The 17,230-nt window shown below is 33.8% G+C and overlaps 1 protein-coding gene across 2 annotated transcripts in view; it reads left to right on the forward strand.

Moving 5' to 3' along the window:
- The window catches only part of LOC145286324 (integrator complex subunit 1-like), a 179,609-nt gene that overhangs the window by 79,186 nt on the left and 83,193 nt on the right, over positions 1-17,230 (forward strand). For both annotated transcript variants that reach the window (XM_080135247.1, XM_080135246.1), the window contains 4 exons: positions 1,289-1,393; positions 1,935-2,099; positions 7,167-7,278; positions 8,220-8,381. In XM_080135247.1, the coding sequence (XP_079991373.1) occupies positions 1,289-1,393; positions 1,935-2,099; positions 7,167-7,278; positions 8,220-8,381 (544 nt within the window). The remainder of the gene's footprint in view (positions 1-1,288; positions 1,394-1,934; positions 2,100-7,166; positions 7,279-8,219; positions 8,382-17,230) is intronic.

Genomic DNA, 17,230 nt, shown 5'->3' on the forward strand with positions numbered 1-17,230 from the left:
GTGCATCGCGAATAGTGATGACTATCTAGAAATTAAATTCTCGAGCACAAAAGGTCGTTTATTTTATTTATACACCTCCAGTTGTCTTCATAGTTCTTCAACTTTTGGAGTTAAAAAAATGAGGCTTTATTTTTTAAACAGCCCTTGTATATATGTGTGTGTGTGTGTGTGTGTGTATATATATACATATAAATAAAACGTGTGTGTGCGTCTGTAAAAATATTTAATCAATAAACTTTTAAACTACAGGTCACATAACACTGAAATTAACAGGAAATAGTAACCATACACCAAGGATGGTTTATAATGAGTAAAATCTTTGTTTGGATGAATGAATGACGTGTACAGAAATGTCGGCAAGTTGAAATGTTCATTTCAGCTTGCTAACCTATTTCTATTACTTTTGTGCATGTGCAAATTCATTCATAGCTTGAAGTGGTTTAATTTTAAATCTTATAACCATCTGTTGATAGCTCAAATGGCAGGCCACCATGCATTTACTCAGTCCAAAAATATGCAAAAATATATTTTAATTCATGCAGATTTCATATGCATATACTCTATTGATTATTATATTGTACCCAATATATAGAAGTGATTTCAAAAGTTAAAATAAAAAAAATGACTTGGATGCCATCAGCTAGAACTAAAAGCAAAACAAATAGCTGTCCACCCTAATTCGTTATCATCTGACCTAAATCCATATGTAGACAAAAACTTGAAAATAATGTTGTTACAGGTATAAATGTATATTTGTGTATACATAGAAATATCATTTTTAGTCGACTTACGCCTGCCAAGTTTCAATTTTTTTCTTTTCAGCTTTGATACCTTAGCAGCTATTTCTACTGGTTAAAAGCCTAATTCAATTTGTTCTACAAGTCCAAATCCTCTTTATATCAAGTTTCAAGTCGGTAGATCAAAAATTGACAAAGGAGTTTCATAGAAACAAAGGTCACTTTGATGCATACATATTAAATATTTATAAAGTTATTTTCAATCTTAAGTGGAACTGAAAAAACATATCCAATTCTAGAAATCTATTGAACATATGTACAATTATTAATTAACTTTTTGTGTTCTGATGATCAACCTTGTTTTCAACAATTAACATCATAATATTCATATTTATCTTTGCATTCTCTTAATTAATGTTATCCCATATTCAAATTTTAGCAATTTAATTCTTTGAGGGGTATAGGTCGGATGTAATATGGTTTTGTATTGTCTGAATATTTCTATTATTTCAAAATATTCTTATGAAATGATTTTATTTCTCATATTTCAGGCCTGTCGTGTGGAGACAGACCCGAGCCTTGTAAGTGCCTACGTCATTTTTCTTGATCGTCATGTAAAAGATGCGAATCTACAAAACATGGATGATTTGGCATTGGTAAGCTCAACTTAATCATTTACATCTGCATAATAATGTCCTTTGTCCTTTCTTAGTACGGCTATTATCATTCGGTACTCCCTATTTGGAATCATGGATTCACCCACATGAAAAGAAGAGTAATTTAACATTTAACAAAACCTTGTTTTCCCGACATGTTCATCTTATGCTGACACGCAGCTTTTTCGGTGCTCGCTTTATGGTGTATTTTTCTCTCCCCTTTTTTTTCTTCTCTTCCTATGTTGTGACGTCAAACAGCACACCAGCTTGATCATTTGCATACGTGTCATGCAGTTGCTGTTAACACGCGTCAGCAAGTCTGTTAAACTCCAAAAACCCATAAGATTTTTTTTCATTCCTCACATAAAACAAAAGAAGGAATCTTTCATCTGAGGAAGAAGAGAGAAAGAGAAACGTAACATTATTTAACATTTTCTGTTTATTTTTTTTGTTACGCCCTCAGCCAATGCTGGGTAGCATTTAGAAAACATGTCATATGTATGCATTTTTTTTTTTTTTATTGATTTATTTTTTTTTCCAGGAAGTGACTCAGCTTATAGTTGAACGAACAACTGTGATGAATCATATTGTACCTCCTCATGGCCATCGGCCTGAACTGGCTGACAGGACTCTCACAGCCGTCTTGTCTCTCTACACTAAATATCTACGTAAAGCGAAAGAGCCTGACAGGGAAGCTTACGATTGGGTGAGTTGTTATCATCATCACTGGTTCGAGTCAGACATTTTAAACCAATCAAACAAATTCAACTTGTTATTTAAATGTTACTGTAAAATTATTTTGCCTTTAATATTGAACTTTAGTTGAATTTTTAATATTGCAATGTTTTGTCAGTAAATATATTTTTGTGGTCAAATTTGATCAAACGCTTAAAATAATCAAAAATACTGTTAAATATCAAGAAATAATTTTGAACAATTTTGTTCTGTGTTATTTCTGCTTAGTTCTCTTACCATTTTGCTAAAAATGTTGATTTCTTATTAGTTTCCTCATTTTTTTTATTTCAAAGGATGTTATATGGTTGCAGAATCTTGAAACTGACATTCTGTTGCCCCTACATAAGCCCTAGTTCTACAAGGTGGAGCGATAAAGTTGTCACCCTAAAGAAAACAACACTACAGCTTTAAAAATTTTATTTAAAAAGTCAATTCAAGTAATTTGATTATGTAGTAGAACTGACATCTATTCAATTTAGCCACCTTCAGCCTCAATCCCTGCTGCCTCGATATGGGTTTGGAACTGGGAGCATGCCTTTTCCACAAGCGCCGGCAGGAGCTCAGCAGATACTCAGTGGATGGCAGTGATCAGGCTGGCTTTGGTGTTGTAGGAAGTTATGTTTGTGATGTTCTCGACATGACCAAACGAAGTAGTCCAGTGAGTTCAGGTCATGGAAGGAGGGGGGAGGGGGGCAGTGAGAGGAAGCGTACAAAGTCATATCACTCCTTCTGAAGTCAAGCTTGGGTCTCTTTAGACTTGTAGGTCCGTGCTGAGTCCTACTGCCACACCTAGGGTCTGCCAGCGGCCATCTAATTGCACCGAGGGATCATCACACATCCAGTTACACTTTGGTGTTGACTTTCAAGATGACTTTGAAGATGTGAGGTGGCATGATGTGGCTCTCACTTGAAGCCACACCAAAAACTATAACCGTGGCCGGAAACTTTGTTTTAATCACCCTGGGCATGTCCCTGATATTCTTGGTAATCCAGCGATGCATTTTAATGGTGCTGGCAATGGTCCTGTTGCCATAACTTGAATTAGTAGAGAGCATGAGTTGTACAGCGGCACATCTCCGATCTCGCTCATTGAACATTGTGTCACTTTCAAACATGATAGAACGCTCCTATCACTCTTGTACACAACTAGCCAACTAGTAGATGGGCTGCAATAAAAAAAGAAAACTGGTTTTTATCAAACGGAAATGGAATCATGTCATCTTTTGTAAGGCGACAATTTTATCGTTCCACCTTGTATTATTTTTAATGACTTTGCACTTACATACAATGTTCGGGATATGGCATTTACCATCAAAGGGCATTCATTATTATTTATACAGTTACAGAGATTGTCATTTTCAGTGTTCTGGCTGCTACTTTGTTTACTTTCCTTAATTGCCCTATCTAGTTTTGTGTTATTAGAACTTATAGTTTTTACTCTGTTAATAGATGTTGAGATGATTTTGCTGTATTTTTGTTTGAGTTTACTTAAGTTACTACCTTTAAGGAAGTTCTTATCAAGAATTTGGTAAAATTCCTTTGGCAAGTTGTTTTGGATGTGTGCACAGTAATCCCTACATATGTTTCAATTATTTTTGTGATTTTTATTTGGAGTAGACTAAAATTTTGAACATTTTTAATTCAAATTTTTATTAAAACTGGAATATCTTTTCAATATGTTTCAAAATGGCTACCTAAATAAATAAGCGATGCTGAGTCTTCTATGAATTTTCTTTTTTCTGACATTATATTGTCATGTATTTTTTCTTTCTAAGCAAAAATATTCTTTTCTGATGAATATATGTATAAGAAGATTCAGTATTGACATCATAATATTGATTGCTTCTGCATAACAAACAGATCTGTAAAAAATGTACCGAAATTTTAATATGCTAAAAAAGCTGTTTGGTAAGAACAATAAACGTTTGGATCTTTGAATGTAGTCATACTGTTATGCTTTCTTGTTATATTTAACTAACGTTCAGCTTCTAAGCAAAAAGGATTAGTATGCATAAAGTGTGAACTGTAATTAAAAAAAGCATTTTACAAAAAAAAAAGAAAAATGAATATATATATATTGAATTTTTCATACATACAACTCTTCAGAAGTCCAAAGATTGTGTCCAAAAACATCAGAAAACAAAACAAAAAGCACATTAAAATAGGTTACATAAGATACACTTTGAATGAGGAATAATAAATATATTCATTGAATCATGGAATATTAGTCGTTTGTATATGCCCTTTTCTAAGAAACATTTTTTCCGATGACTATACGTAAGGAAAAATTCAATAGTAACATAAAAATATTGATTGTTCTGCGTAAATGAAACAGGTCTGTAAAATGTATTTAAGTTTTGATATGTTGAAAAAACAGATTAAGATAAAACATTGAAACTTGGAATGTAGCTATATTGTTCATTTATATAAATATATATATATATATATATATACATATATGTTACATGGAAAAGGGCTGTCCCCTTTCCATATAAATAAGAATATTAGATAAGTGGAAATGAGATTAGGATAAGCGTAGAATCGAACCCTGTAGGCAAAGTTAAGAAATGGAATGTCAGAAATTAAGTCGATTGTCCGATTCCTTTTAGAAATCTGAATATTAAAATGCCAGTTAAAAGAATGGACAATGCAAATTAAAAATATATTGTTAAAAAAATAGGTTGGGTGAGGATTCTTTTGTTTGTCAAAAGTGTGTTGGACAAACATACGAAAAGCCACGTGAAATTAGTCACGTTTGAAAACACACTTCTGACATCATAGACAAAGGGCATTTCTCCACATAGGATTCTATGGGTTCAAATTTTAGAGAGTTAACCAAAAGTTTAGTCAGTTGGTCAGCCAAGCATTGACAGTCAGTTGGAGAGGAGAGTCCCTTAGAGGTGAAGGGTAGAAGATTGACCATGTAGTAACAAGCAGAACTCCTGACGTCATCGACCTGCCGATCAAATGAATAAAGAAGTCATCATTACGTTGTAACTGTTGTCTTGTGTCACATCCTTCATCATGGACGAAAAGTAATTGTGTTTATTATCTTGTAATGAACATTGTGTAAACCTTCGGATATTATGTATCTCCTCTCCTTTGTGTTAAGAACTGCATTATATATATATATATATATATATATATATATATATATAAAATATATTTTAGTCATCGACATACAGACCTGTTTCGTTGTTTCACAACTCATCAGTGCCGCTAGACTAACACCTCTCCCAAGCCGAGGATCGAACCTAGAACCGTCGTGATGACAGTCGGCAGTCCTACCCCCTGACTACGGAATCGGTGGCCGAAATTAAACTGTCCGAATGTGTATTTAAATAAACATCCGTCCGCCACTCGTAGAGGGCTCAAACGTAAACAAATCGCGAGCTTCGCATTATTTCAGCTAAATTAAGTAGCGAGTAAGATAATTTACGAGAGTGCTCTACCAAAGAGGGGAGCTTTATAAAATATATTTTAGTCATCGACATACAGACATATATATATATATCCTCTCCTCTATATATCTACCTACCTAACTTTATATAGAGGTATGCTAAATGTGCAGTTTGTATAGCACGTCTTTAGATGTTTTCTGGAAATCAAATTGTAATTGATTTACCACACTTAAGCTTGTATTATTTTTATTAAAAAGTACACATTGAATGGCTGTATGTTATTTTAAATGTGTTCAAACATTGCTATAAGAGGCTCTGTCCATCGGTGTATTTGTTTAAATTTAAGATCGCGTTTTATATTGAGATCAAACCAGTGCATCTCCCTGCAACTATCGGACATTAAGAAAAACATTTTTTTCAACAAGATTGGAAGAAATCGCCAATCTTCAGCTTCACCGTATAATCTCGATAGTGAAAACAAAAATGTCTGTATTACCCTGAGGAAGGCTGATGAAGCTGAAAATTGGATTAAGAAAATAAAGTGCTTTTGCATTTATTGACCCGTTTTTCCATGAATGTTGCTTCACCATACCTTGACAGGTGAAAATGCTCAGACACTGAAAAATCAATTGACCATACAACATTACAAACACGCTGTATACTTTGCCAATGAAAATCTCAGCAGACGATAGTCAATAAGTTGAGGGAAAATATTAGTTTTATTCCCACAAAAAATCTAAATCATTTTAAAAATTCATAGGCGTCATCATGAATCTAGCGAGCTTGGATAATACTTTACAGTTGACTCCTTATTAAATAAGAGGAAACACAACGTTGGGAGGATTCTTGAATCGCGCTGGGTCCGGAGGATATGAACCCAATGAAGAGAAGGGTTTCCTCATGACAGTAGAAAACCATAATGCCGAAACTTTAACCTGTCCCATACTAAAGAAGTACATTCTGCTGTGGACCATTGCCATATCCGACTGTTGGAAAATCTACATCAAATTAGGATCAAACAGTTTCAACGTGTAACAGTAAATCAGTCTTATTTTGTTGGCTATGGCGAAGGCTATTATGAATTGTGTGTGTGGAGAGGATATCCCTCTTTGCTGTCGGTGATTATTCTTCAGTCGATGGAAAATATTCCTTAGGAAATAACCTTCTTCCCCTAAACTTAACAGAAAATAAAAATCTCAACAAAAATATGACAAAAGATGTTTTCAAAAACTTTCTTTACAAAAATAAAAAAAAACTTACGTCATCGTTTTTTTTCTTTATTTTTTTTTTCTAGCCGATTAAAATTTGATCAGTGCTCAGCATATTCGTGCATAACATCATGGAAATATGGGTCAATAAATGCAGAAATTTCATTTATTTGAAAAAAAAAAAATTCTGCATCGTGTTGTCTGGTTTCTTAATGGATTTTCAAATTTAACATTTTTACTATTGATTGTAAGGACAAAACCTTATGTTTGGATTAGCATTTTCATAAAAAAATACATTAAATGGCTGTATATTATTTTATGTGCGTTCAAACGTTGTGTAAAAGGCTCTGTGTGTATCTTGTTTAGTTTAAAATATTTTTCTTGTCAAATTAAATGAACAGGATGTTTATTTATTTCTTTTTTGTTCAGTCGAATACTCAGGATCAAATCATTTTGCAATGGGAATCTGGTGACTCTGCGATAATGCACGTCTTAGTTGTTCATGCTATGATTATCTTACTCACGTATGGACCACCTAAAGGTAAGTTTTTTTTTTAAATCAAACCCATTTAAGACAATTAAACAAATTGTCTAAAAATGAGTTGGAAGCGCAACACAAAGATTCTTTATTGTGAATCTTACTCTTCTAGAAAAGTGTGCTTGAACGTTGGTTCAGTACGAACAGTATTTGGTAATACCTCAGTGATGCATCTAGTGGCTTCATTTGTATTCCCACTTGTGACGCACATTGTCAGACATGTCATTGTATTTTAATTTTGAACACTGCATTGAGACTTAAAGTGGCATAGAATATTTAAAATATTTCATTAATTTAAAAACTACCAGACGGTTGATTGTTATGTTTATAGAATCATCAATTATGATCCCTTTTTTCTAGGTGGTTCTTGAAAAGAATATCCGACATGATAACCTGCTTGATTTGTGTCTCTTGCTGACTTTGTAAACTTCACTGATTCTTTCCAAAAATAGCCTCTCTGTCATGTGATCACCATTGCCCAATCATATATAACTTTCAGCCGTCATTTCATTTGCTGACAATAACATCTGTATAGTCATTACTGCTGAAATTTCTGCATTTTTTTTTCCATAAACATTCTGGATAAAAATCCTTTATATCTTTGGTCACGGCAGCCATATTTGTTCAGTGAAGCATCCCCACTTATTTTATTGAATCCTCAAAAGATTTTTCTTTTATATTTTTACCTTTTACTTATTCATATGTAAAATAAAGCTTATTAGCAATTAGTTGCCTGAGAGAGAGGTTCTCAGCATTATTTTTAGCTCAGTGTTAGAAAAATCTTAGAAGTGACAGTAATTTATTGTTCGTGCAATCAGTTGCCGCCCATATGACCTAGTCTTCCATGAATGCTGCTAAAAATTTATCAAAAAGGGTCTGAAATCTTTATTTTGGAAATTAATGTGTAGTTATTTTGACGGATTAAATTTTCTCTTATTTTTCAGGTGGAGAAACTCATTATGAGGAATTGTTGCAAACTTGGTTTCCTGAAGAAGGAAGTCCTCCATCGGCGTTCCTTCTGGACACATCTGAAGAAGCCCTTTTGCTACCTGACTGGTTGAAACTTCGTATGATTCGATCTAGCATAGAGCGTTTAGTAGATGCAGGTAAAGGGGTCATATGTTTTGTTTTTTTTCTTCTAAAATGTATATTAATGGCTTACTAGCAGGGGTACCTAACGTTGCTCGGCATCATATAAAATGAAATTGAAATGAAACTGTGTAACATTTTTATATTAAAATTTCTATCTCTCCCACTTTCTCTAGCTGTCTCTTATCTTTCTCTCTCAAACCGTCTTTCTCCGTAAACCTCTCTGTATCTTTCACCTTAACTCATTCCTCTTTTGTTTTACTGTGCTGAAATAATCTAATTCAAATTTTTTAAATATAATACTGCATTCCCCTATTTATTACTTCTGGGCAATGCCAAATAGAACAACACAATGACATTCTTGAATACAGGTAATTCCATTCCCTCCACCCACTTTTATAATGATATAAAGAGAAATTATTCTAATAATGAAAATAGTCCAAAGGAAGAACATATTATATTGCAATTCACATTTATTGATATCATACATCAGCCAGTTAAACCACAAATTATATATCTCTCACTCAATTACCAAATATAATAGAATAATGTTAATAAAAACAATTAAGAGTATTTGACAACCAGGGAGTGCCTGGCATCTCTGATTCGATATACACCCCACTCCTAAAAATATATATGAAATAAAGTGATTTTTAGATCTAAACTACTCCAGCTTTTTCCGGGACTGATTCCATATAACACATTAAAAAAATATATATAAAATAAAGTTGTTTTTAGATTGTAAACTGCTTCAGTTATTTCCAGGACTAACTCTATATACTCCACTCTCCTAAATATATAGAAATAAAGTGATTTTCAGATCGTAAACGGTTTCAGGTGTACTAACTTTTCGGTAAATCATGAGTAAGATTTTGTTTGATTTTCATGTAGGCAGAATACTGTACAAGTACCTTATTTCTTACTTGATGAGTTTACATAATTTTCTGTTGTACTATTCTGCACATCATGGGACAGTTTGTTTCTTCATAAGTACTATCTGTACATTTTTAAATAAGGTACTTGTACAGTATTCTACCTATATGAGAAAAAAAAATCTTATGTGTGATGTCAGGTGGTGTGACTTTTGTTTTCTCATATAGATAGAATACTGCATAAGTACCTTATTTCTTTGGTTGAATACTGCATAAGTACCTTATTTCTTATGTAGAATACTGCATAAGTACCTTATTTCTTTGGTAGAATACTGCACAAGTACCTTATTTTTTTGTAGAATACTGTACAGGTGTCTTATTTCTTTGGTAGAATACTGTACAAGTACCTTATTTCTTTGGTAGAATACTGTACAAGTACCTTATTTCTTTGGTAGAATACTGTACAAGTACCTTATTTCTTTGGTAGAATACTGTACAAGTACCTTATTTCTTTGGTAGAATACTGTACAAGTACCTTATTTCTTTAGTAGAATACTGTACAAGTACCTTATTTCTTTAGTAGAATACTGTACAAGTACCTTATTTCTTTGTTAGAATACTGTACAAGTACCTTATTTCTTTGGTAGAATACTGTACAAGTACCTTATTTCTTTGTTAGAATACTGTACAAGTACCTTATTTCTTTAGTAGAATACTGTACAAGTACCTTATTTCTTTGTTAGAATACTGTACAAGTACCTTATTTCTTTGGTAGAATACTGTACAAGTACCTTATTTCTTTGGTAGAATACTGTACAAGTACCTTATTTCTTTGTTAGAATACTGTACAAGTACCTTATTTCTTTGTTAGAATACTGTACAAGTACCTTATTTCTTTGTTAGAATACTGTACAAGTACCTTATTTCTTTGTTAGAATACTGTACAAGTACCTTATTTCTTTGTTAGAATACTGTACAAGTACCTTATTTCTTTGGTAGAATACTGTACAAGTACCTTATTTCTTTAGTAGAATACTGTACAAGTACCTTATTTCTTTGGTAGAATACTGTACAAGTACCTTATTTCTTTGGTAGAATACTGTACAAGTACCTTATTTTTTTGGTAGAATACTGTACAAGTGCCTTATTTCTTTGTTAGAATACTGTACAAGTGCCTTATTTCTTTGGTAGAATACTGTACAAGTACCTTATTTCTTTGTTAGAATACTGTACAGGTACCTTATTTCTTTAGTAGAATACTGTACAAGTGCCTTATTTCTTTGTTAGAATACTGTACAAGTACCTTATTTCTTTGGTAGAATACTGTACAAATACCTTATTTCTTTGATAGAATACTGTACAAGTACCTTATTTCTTTGTTAGAATACTGTACAAGTACCTTATTTCTTTGTTAGAATACTGTACAAGTGCCTTATTTCTTTGGTAGAATACTGTACAAGTACCTTATTTCTTTGTTAGAATACTGTACAAGTACCTTATTTCTTTGTTAGAATACTGTACAAGTACCTTATTTCTTTGTTAGAATACTGTACAAGTACCTTATTTCTTTGTTAGAATACTGTACATGTACCTTATTTCTTTGTTAGAATACTGTACAAGTGCCTTATTTCTTTGGTAGAATACTGTACAAGTACCTTATTTCTTTGTTAGAATACTGTACAAGTACCTTATTTCTTTGTTAGAATACTGTACAAGTACCTTATTTCTTTGTTAGAATACTGTACAAGTACCTTATTTCTTTGTTAGAATACTGTACAAGTGCCTTATTTCTTTGGTAGAATACTGTACAAGTGCCTTATTTCTTTGTTAGAATACTGTACAAGTACCTTATTTCTTTGGTAGAATACTGTACAAGTACCTTATTTCTTTGGTAGAATACTGTACAAGTACCTTATTTCTTTGTTAGAATACTGTACAAGTACCTTATTTCTTTGGTAGAATACTGTACAAGTACCTTATTTCTTTGGTAGAATACTGTACAAGTACCTTATTTCTTTGGTAGAATACTGTACAAGTACCTTATTTCTTTGGTAGAATACTGTACAAGTACCTTATTTCTTTGGTAGAATACTGTACAAGTACCTTATTTCTTTGGTAGAATACTGTACAAGTACCTTATTTCTTTGTTAGAATACTGTACAAGTACCTTATTTCTTTAGTAGAATACTGTACAAGTACCTTATTTCTTTGTTAGAATACTGTACAAGTACCTTATTTCTTTGTTAGAATACTGTACAAGTACCTTATTTCTTTGTTAGAATACTGTACAAGTACCTTATTTCTTTGGTAGAATACTGTACAAGTACCTTATTTCTTTGTTAGAATACTGTACAAGTACCTTATTTCTTTGGTAGAATACTGTACAAATACCTTATTTCTTTGGTAGAATACTTATTTATTGATTATAAATGAAACTACTCAATGATTTTGTGTAATTTTCTGTTGTGCGAACATTTCCATAATATTTGTTTTTTATATGAGTACTATACTGTAGAGGCACCTTATTTCTAAAGTCATACTACTTAAATATTTTATGTGATTTTCGGTTTTAATCACTTATATGCATCACAGGTAAGACTTTTTTTGCTTTTTCATATGGGTACTACACTGTACAAGTATCTTATTTCTTGGGTAAAATACTGTACAAGTACTTTATTTAAAGATGAAATTACTTGATGATTTTACATAATTTTCTGTTCTGCTAACTTTTCCGTACATCATGCGTAAGGGTTTTTTCTATAGATCCTTCCTTCTCTTTTAAACCATACTATTACTGCTTTGGTTTAAAAGACCTACACAAAAATCATCGTTGTTGTTGTGTTGGTGGTGGTCTGTTGCATCGACCAAACACTGGTTGGCTATAACTAACTTATCCATCTTAAACAATTGTTTATTGCGATTTTTGGAATATTCCATTTTTATTCTAGATGATAACGGACAAAGATAATAAGCACATTAATATATAGATCTTTCAGATATCTTGGGACTGATTTAAAAAGGTGAGGAAATATTGGCGGTTGATATCGACTAATTTATGAATTACAATAATGTCATCATCTCTTCTCTGCAATATTTATATTGCATTTCTTAATTCTTTATATCTAAGATGGTTTTACTAAATATGTACGACCAAAATTATTCTCGATCAGTGTATGACTGACAGCTCTTGTTGTTTATCATATAGAAACAGCGTGTTAATTGGTTTGAATCAGCAGGAGTTGTATTGAAACAATTTAGTCATACCAGATTTTGATTGTACATAAAGGGGTTTACTAAAATTGTATGATTATTTGCTCCTGCTACTATTTTGCTATTAAAGCAACTTTTATACGGACAGCGCAAAAATCTATTAGTATTAAAATATACAATACAACGAATTTACTCAAGTTTCAGTCGAGGTTATTTTTTGATAAATATCTTTTTAGCTTTATACGAAAAGATATTGGCAAAAAAAAAAGAAAATATAAAAAATAAAAATATTCTCTCTTAAGCCAGAAAGTAAACAAAATAAATAGAAATAAAAAAAATAGAAATGTGTTGCGAGATATTTCAAATTTTGTTATAAATTTTTGTTTTAAAATTTTAGAATATAGTTTGTATTAAAAAATTCAAAGTTAAAGAAAAAGTCACTTGGGTCTATTAAAGATTTAGTTTGAACCTTTTTACTCCAGTTTAATTTAAAGAACAAAAACAAAAAAATTAGCAGTAGTCAATTATAAGATAACTTAAAAAATGTTTGAGAAAATTTTTAAAAATGACTTTTTTTTTTTTTTTTTTTTTTTTTTTTTTGTCAATGTGTGCTGTTTCTCCATTCTGCAAAGGATGTTTATTCTGAAAGACGTTCTTAGCATGGAGGGGGGGGGGGTTAATTCCAAAAGGCATTTTCTTATTTTCAACCTCCCCAGGTGGAAAACGGCTTTCAGAATAAACACCCCTTGCAGGTTGCACATTGACTTCTTTTTGAGAAATGAACCAGAGTTGCGTTATCATAAAAAGGAACTTTGTGCAATATTATTTTTAAAAAAAGACAAAAAAACAAAATAATTTAAAAAAAACATAATAGTTATTTACTTGCCTCCCCATGAGAGTAGTTAGATACTAATGTTTTAAATGTGGGGAAAACTAATTCCCCCAAAAGAGGCACACGGGATTGGAAATATTGCTTCAGTCTTCAAGGACTTATTCTACTTTTTAAAAAGATTTTTTAGTGTTACATTGCTATTGTGTTACAAAATTCAATTTTTAAAAAAGGTCACTTGTAAAATTTAATTGGAAAAAATAAAAAAAACTCTCAGCTGAAATTTGTGACTGACTAAATTTGTTTTGTTTTTATTCCAATTATAAAGAAATGAACTTATTTATTTTACAAAGATTAAAAAGTTTTTTAAAAAAGCGGCACACTGGGTTGAAAAAAGTCTCAAGCTTTAATAATTTGTTAAAAATAATCGCAACTGTAACTAAAGTGTTATTGTTTATTTTAATAACATTTTTTGCGCTGAAGGACTTTGTATATCACTTATGTAAGAGGGAATATTTAATAAAAGTCAGAAGTTTTCTTTAGTAAATATCTTTTCATGTATGGACTTAAAAAGATATTTGCAAAAAAAATAACTTCTCGAAACTTCTGAGTTCATTTTATTGTTTATTACAAGATTATTTCACAATATTTTACGCTGACGGACCCAGTTGATTGCCTGCGTTGAAGTTGCTTTAATCAGCAGCAGTGGCAATTTGTCATACAATGATTGTACATCATATTTAGTAAAACCCTATCCAGGATATTTTCTCTTTATGTGTTACTTGTTTTAAAATCAATTGTTGATTCCTTAACACATGGACATTAAATATTCTACTTCCTCTAAACTATTTCCCACATGCGTTTGCTGCAAAAACATTTCGTTTTAGAATTTTTTAGTTTCTAAATTTTGGAGATGAAGATTATTCATGTTATTTGGATTCTTCAGACGACACGTTTCAGTCAATGAACCTCCAATTATCTTCAGGTTTATCTTGTTGAACTTGAGAATTTTTTGTCAAACTATATAGGGAGTTGAGCAACAAGATGTCTGTTTACATTACACTTGAACTTCTGTATGTCAGTACAGTTGGGGAAGCAGGAACCTAGAAGGGAATTCTAAAGCCTAGCAGTCCTAGAGAAGAAACTATTAGAGTAAAAGGCCTCCCGGCATCTGGAGATCTCTACTGTATAGGGGTGGGATATTGCTGCTTGTCAGGTTTGCCAGAGGTATTTACGTCGAGAGGGTACAAGGGCTTGTAGTTTGTCGAGGCATCTACCATTAAAATACTTGTAAAATTGGCAGAGAGATGATGGGAGAGAGGCTGAAACCTAGTTAACAGTTCAGGACCTATTAGGTTGGTGACTCTCTTTTGAACCCTGTCCAGGAGTGAGAGACCAGTAGCAGATGCACCAGCCCAAACGTGACAATATACTCCATACATAGGCGAATGGTGACCTTGTAGAGGTACAGTATACTTTCAGGCGTAAGTTTGTAGCAGGGTAGGGAGAGCCCACCTTCATCGCAGCAGCCACATCAACTCCTGTTCCTTGTGAACGTTAAGCTGAGGAGTTTGAAAGAATTACTTGTAGTAAATAATGGGCAATCAACAATTCCCCCACTAACTAACAATCACGAGGTTCTTTGCTCAGCAACCGAGAAGGCTAACATGCTTGCCAGTCGATTTGCCTCAAACTTCACACTGGACCCTCTAAACCACCCCCTACCTCAATTTCCTATGCGGACAGACGGCACGCTAGACGATCTGAAAATCACCCCTGCTCAGGTGCATGCTATCATAAAAAACCTTGACACTTCCAAAGCATGTGGACCCGACCTCATCCCAGCTGTGCTATTAAAAAAGTGCTCAGCCGAAGTAGCTCCAGTTCTCTCCAAACTCTACAACAAATGCCTTAATGAATCTTGCTTTCCGAGCTGTTGGAAAACTGCTTCTGTAGTACCAGTATTCAAGAATTCTGGCGAAAGAACTGACCCATTAAATTATCGCCCTATTAGCATCCTCCCACTTTTTGCCAAAATATTTGAGACCTTAATTAACCATGCTCTAGTCCAGCACCTTACAGATGCTAAACTTCTGACCGACCATCAATATGGATTTAGACAAGCCCGTTCCACGGCAGACATCCTCACTGTAATCTCTGAACGCATATACCATTCACTGGACAAAGCGGGAGAGGGCAGAGCGGTAGCTCTAGATATATCTAAGGCTTTTGACAGGGTATGGCATGAGGGTCTCCTCAGGAAGATTAGATCTTACGGTATCACTGGTAGAATACTTAACATAATTAAATCCTTCTTAGATAAGAGAAAAATCCAGGTTGTCCTCGACGGTCGTACATCTAAACAATATGATATAAATGCGGGAGTGCCCCAGGGATCTATCCTTGGACCTCTGCTGTTCCTGATATTCATAAATGACCTCCCCGACAAAATTGCCTCTGAGATGGGTATATATGCTGATGACACCACACTCTATAGCAGGCACGACAGGAAAACAAATGAACATATATCTAAAGTAATGGCAGAAACACTAGAGGATGACCTCCAATCAGTAGTGGAATGGGGACAAAAATGGATGGTAACGTTCAATGCCACCAAGACAAAACTGGTTTCATTCAATAATTACAAGAAACCTTCTCTACCACCTATAGCAATGGCCAACGACTCTTTATCTGAGAGTACGTCTCTCAAGCTCCTTGGCCTAACGTTCACAGGAAACATGAGTTGGAACAATTACATCGAGGGCATTGCCAGGGCCGCTGCAAGGAAGGTGGGCTCTCTCTACCGTGCTAGAAAACTTCTAACACCCAAAAGTATCCTGTACCTCTATAAGGCCACTATTCGCCCATGTATGGAGTATTGCTGTCATATTTGGGCCGGTGCATCGGCTACTAGTCTCTCGCTCCTTGACAGGGTTCAAAAGAGAGTCGCAAATCTGATAGGCCCTAAACTGGCATCTAAACTTCAGCCTCTGTCCCATCGTCGAAACGTTGCATCCCTCTGCCTGTTCTACAAGTATTATAATGGTGAATGCTCTGAAGAACTGCAAGCACTTGTGCCCCCACGACGTGAACACCCTCGACAGACCCGACAAGCTGCAAAATCCCACCCCCACACTGTAGAGATCCCTAGATGTAAAAGATCTTTCTACTCCAGTAGTTTCTTTCCCAGAACAGCTAGACTTTGGAATTCCATTCCAGGTCACTGCTTCCCCAACTGTACTGACATGCATAAGTTCAAGTGCAACGTGAACCAACATCTCGCTGCCCTAATCCCTACATAGTACCCCAGTAGATGTTTCCCCTGATAGTAGCCCCCTACACCAAAGTGGCAATGTGCCTTGTTTGGGGTGAAAATGTAATAAAAAAAAAAAAAAAAAAAAAAAAACTTTCAGGTAACGTATCATTAGCTATTGGCGGTTGAGAAGGTTTCTTGTGATTATTGAAGGAAACAAGCTTTGACTTGGCAGTATTGAATGTGACCATCTATTTTTATTCCCATTTCACTACAGACTGGAGGTCTTCCTCTAGGGTTTCCGCCATTGCCTTCGATATGTGCTCATTCGTTTTTCCCACATGCCTGTTAAAGAGCGTGGTGTCATCAGCGAATATACCCATCTCCGAGACAATTTTATCAGGGAGGTCATTTATGAATATCAGGAATAATAAAGGTCCAAGGATCGACCCTTGAGGCACTCTTGCATTTATATACTGTTTTGACTTATGACTATCAAGGACAACCTGGATTCTTCTCTTATTTAAGATTTAATTATGTTAAGTATTCATCCAGTAATACCATAGGATCTGATTTTCCTGAAAAGACCATTGTGCCATACCCTATCAAAAGCCATAGACGTATTTAGGGCTACTGCCTTACCTTCCCCTGCTTTGTCCAGTGCGTGGTGTATACGTTCAGAGATTACAGTTAGGATACCTG

The sequence above is a fragment of the Euprymna scolopes genome, chromosome 10 (assembly GCF_053919585.1).
Source record: "Euprymna scolopes isolate OS-2025 chromosome 10, ASM5391958v1, whole genome shotgun sequence".
Classification (NCBI taxonomy): Eukaryota; Metazoa; Mollusca; class Cephalopoda; order Sepiida; family Sepiolidae; genus Euprymna; species Euprymna scolopes.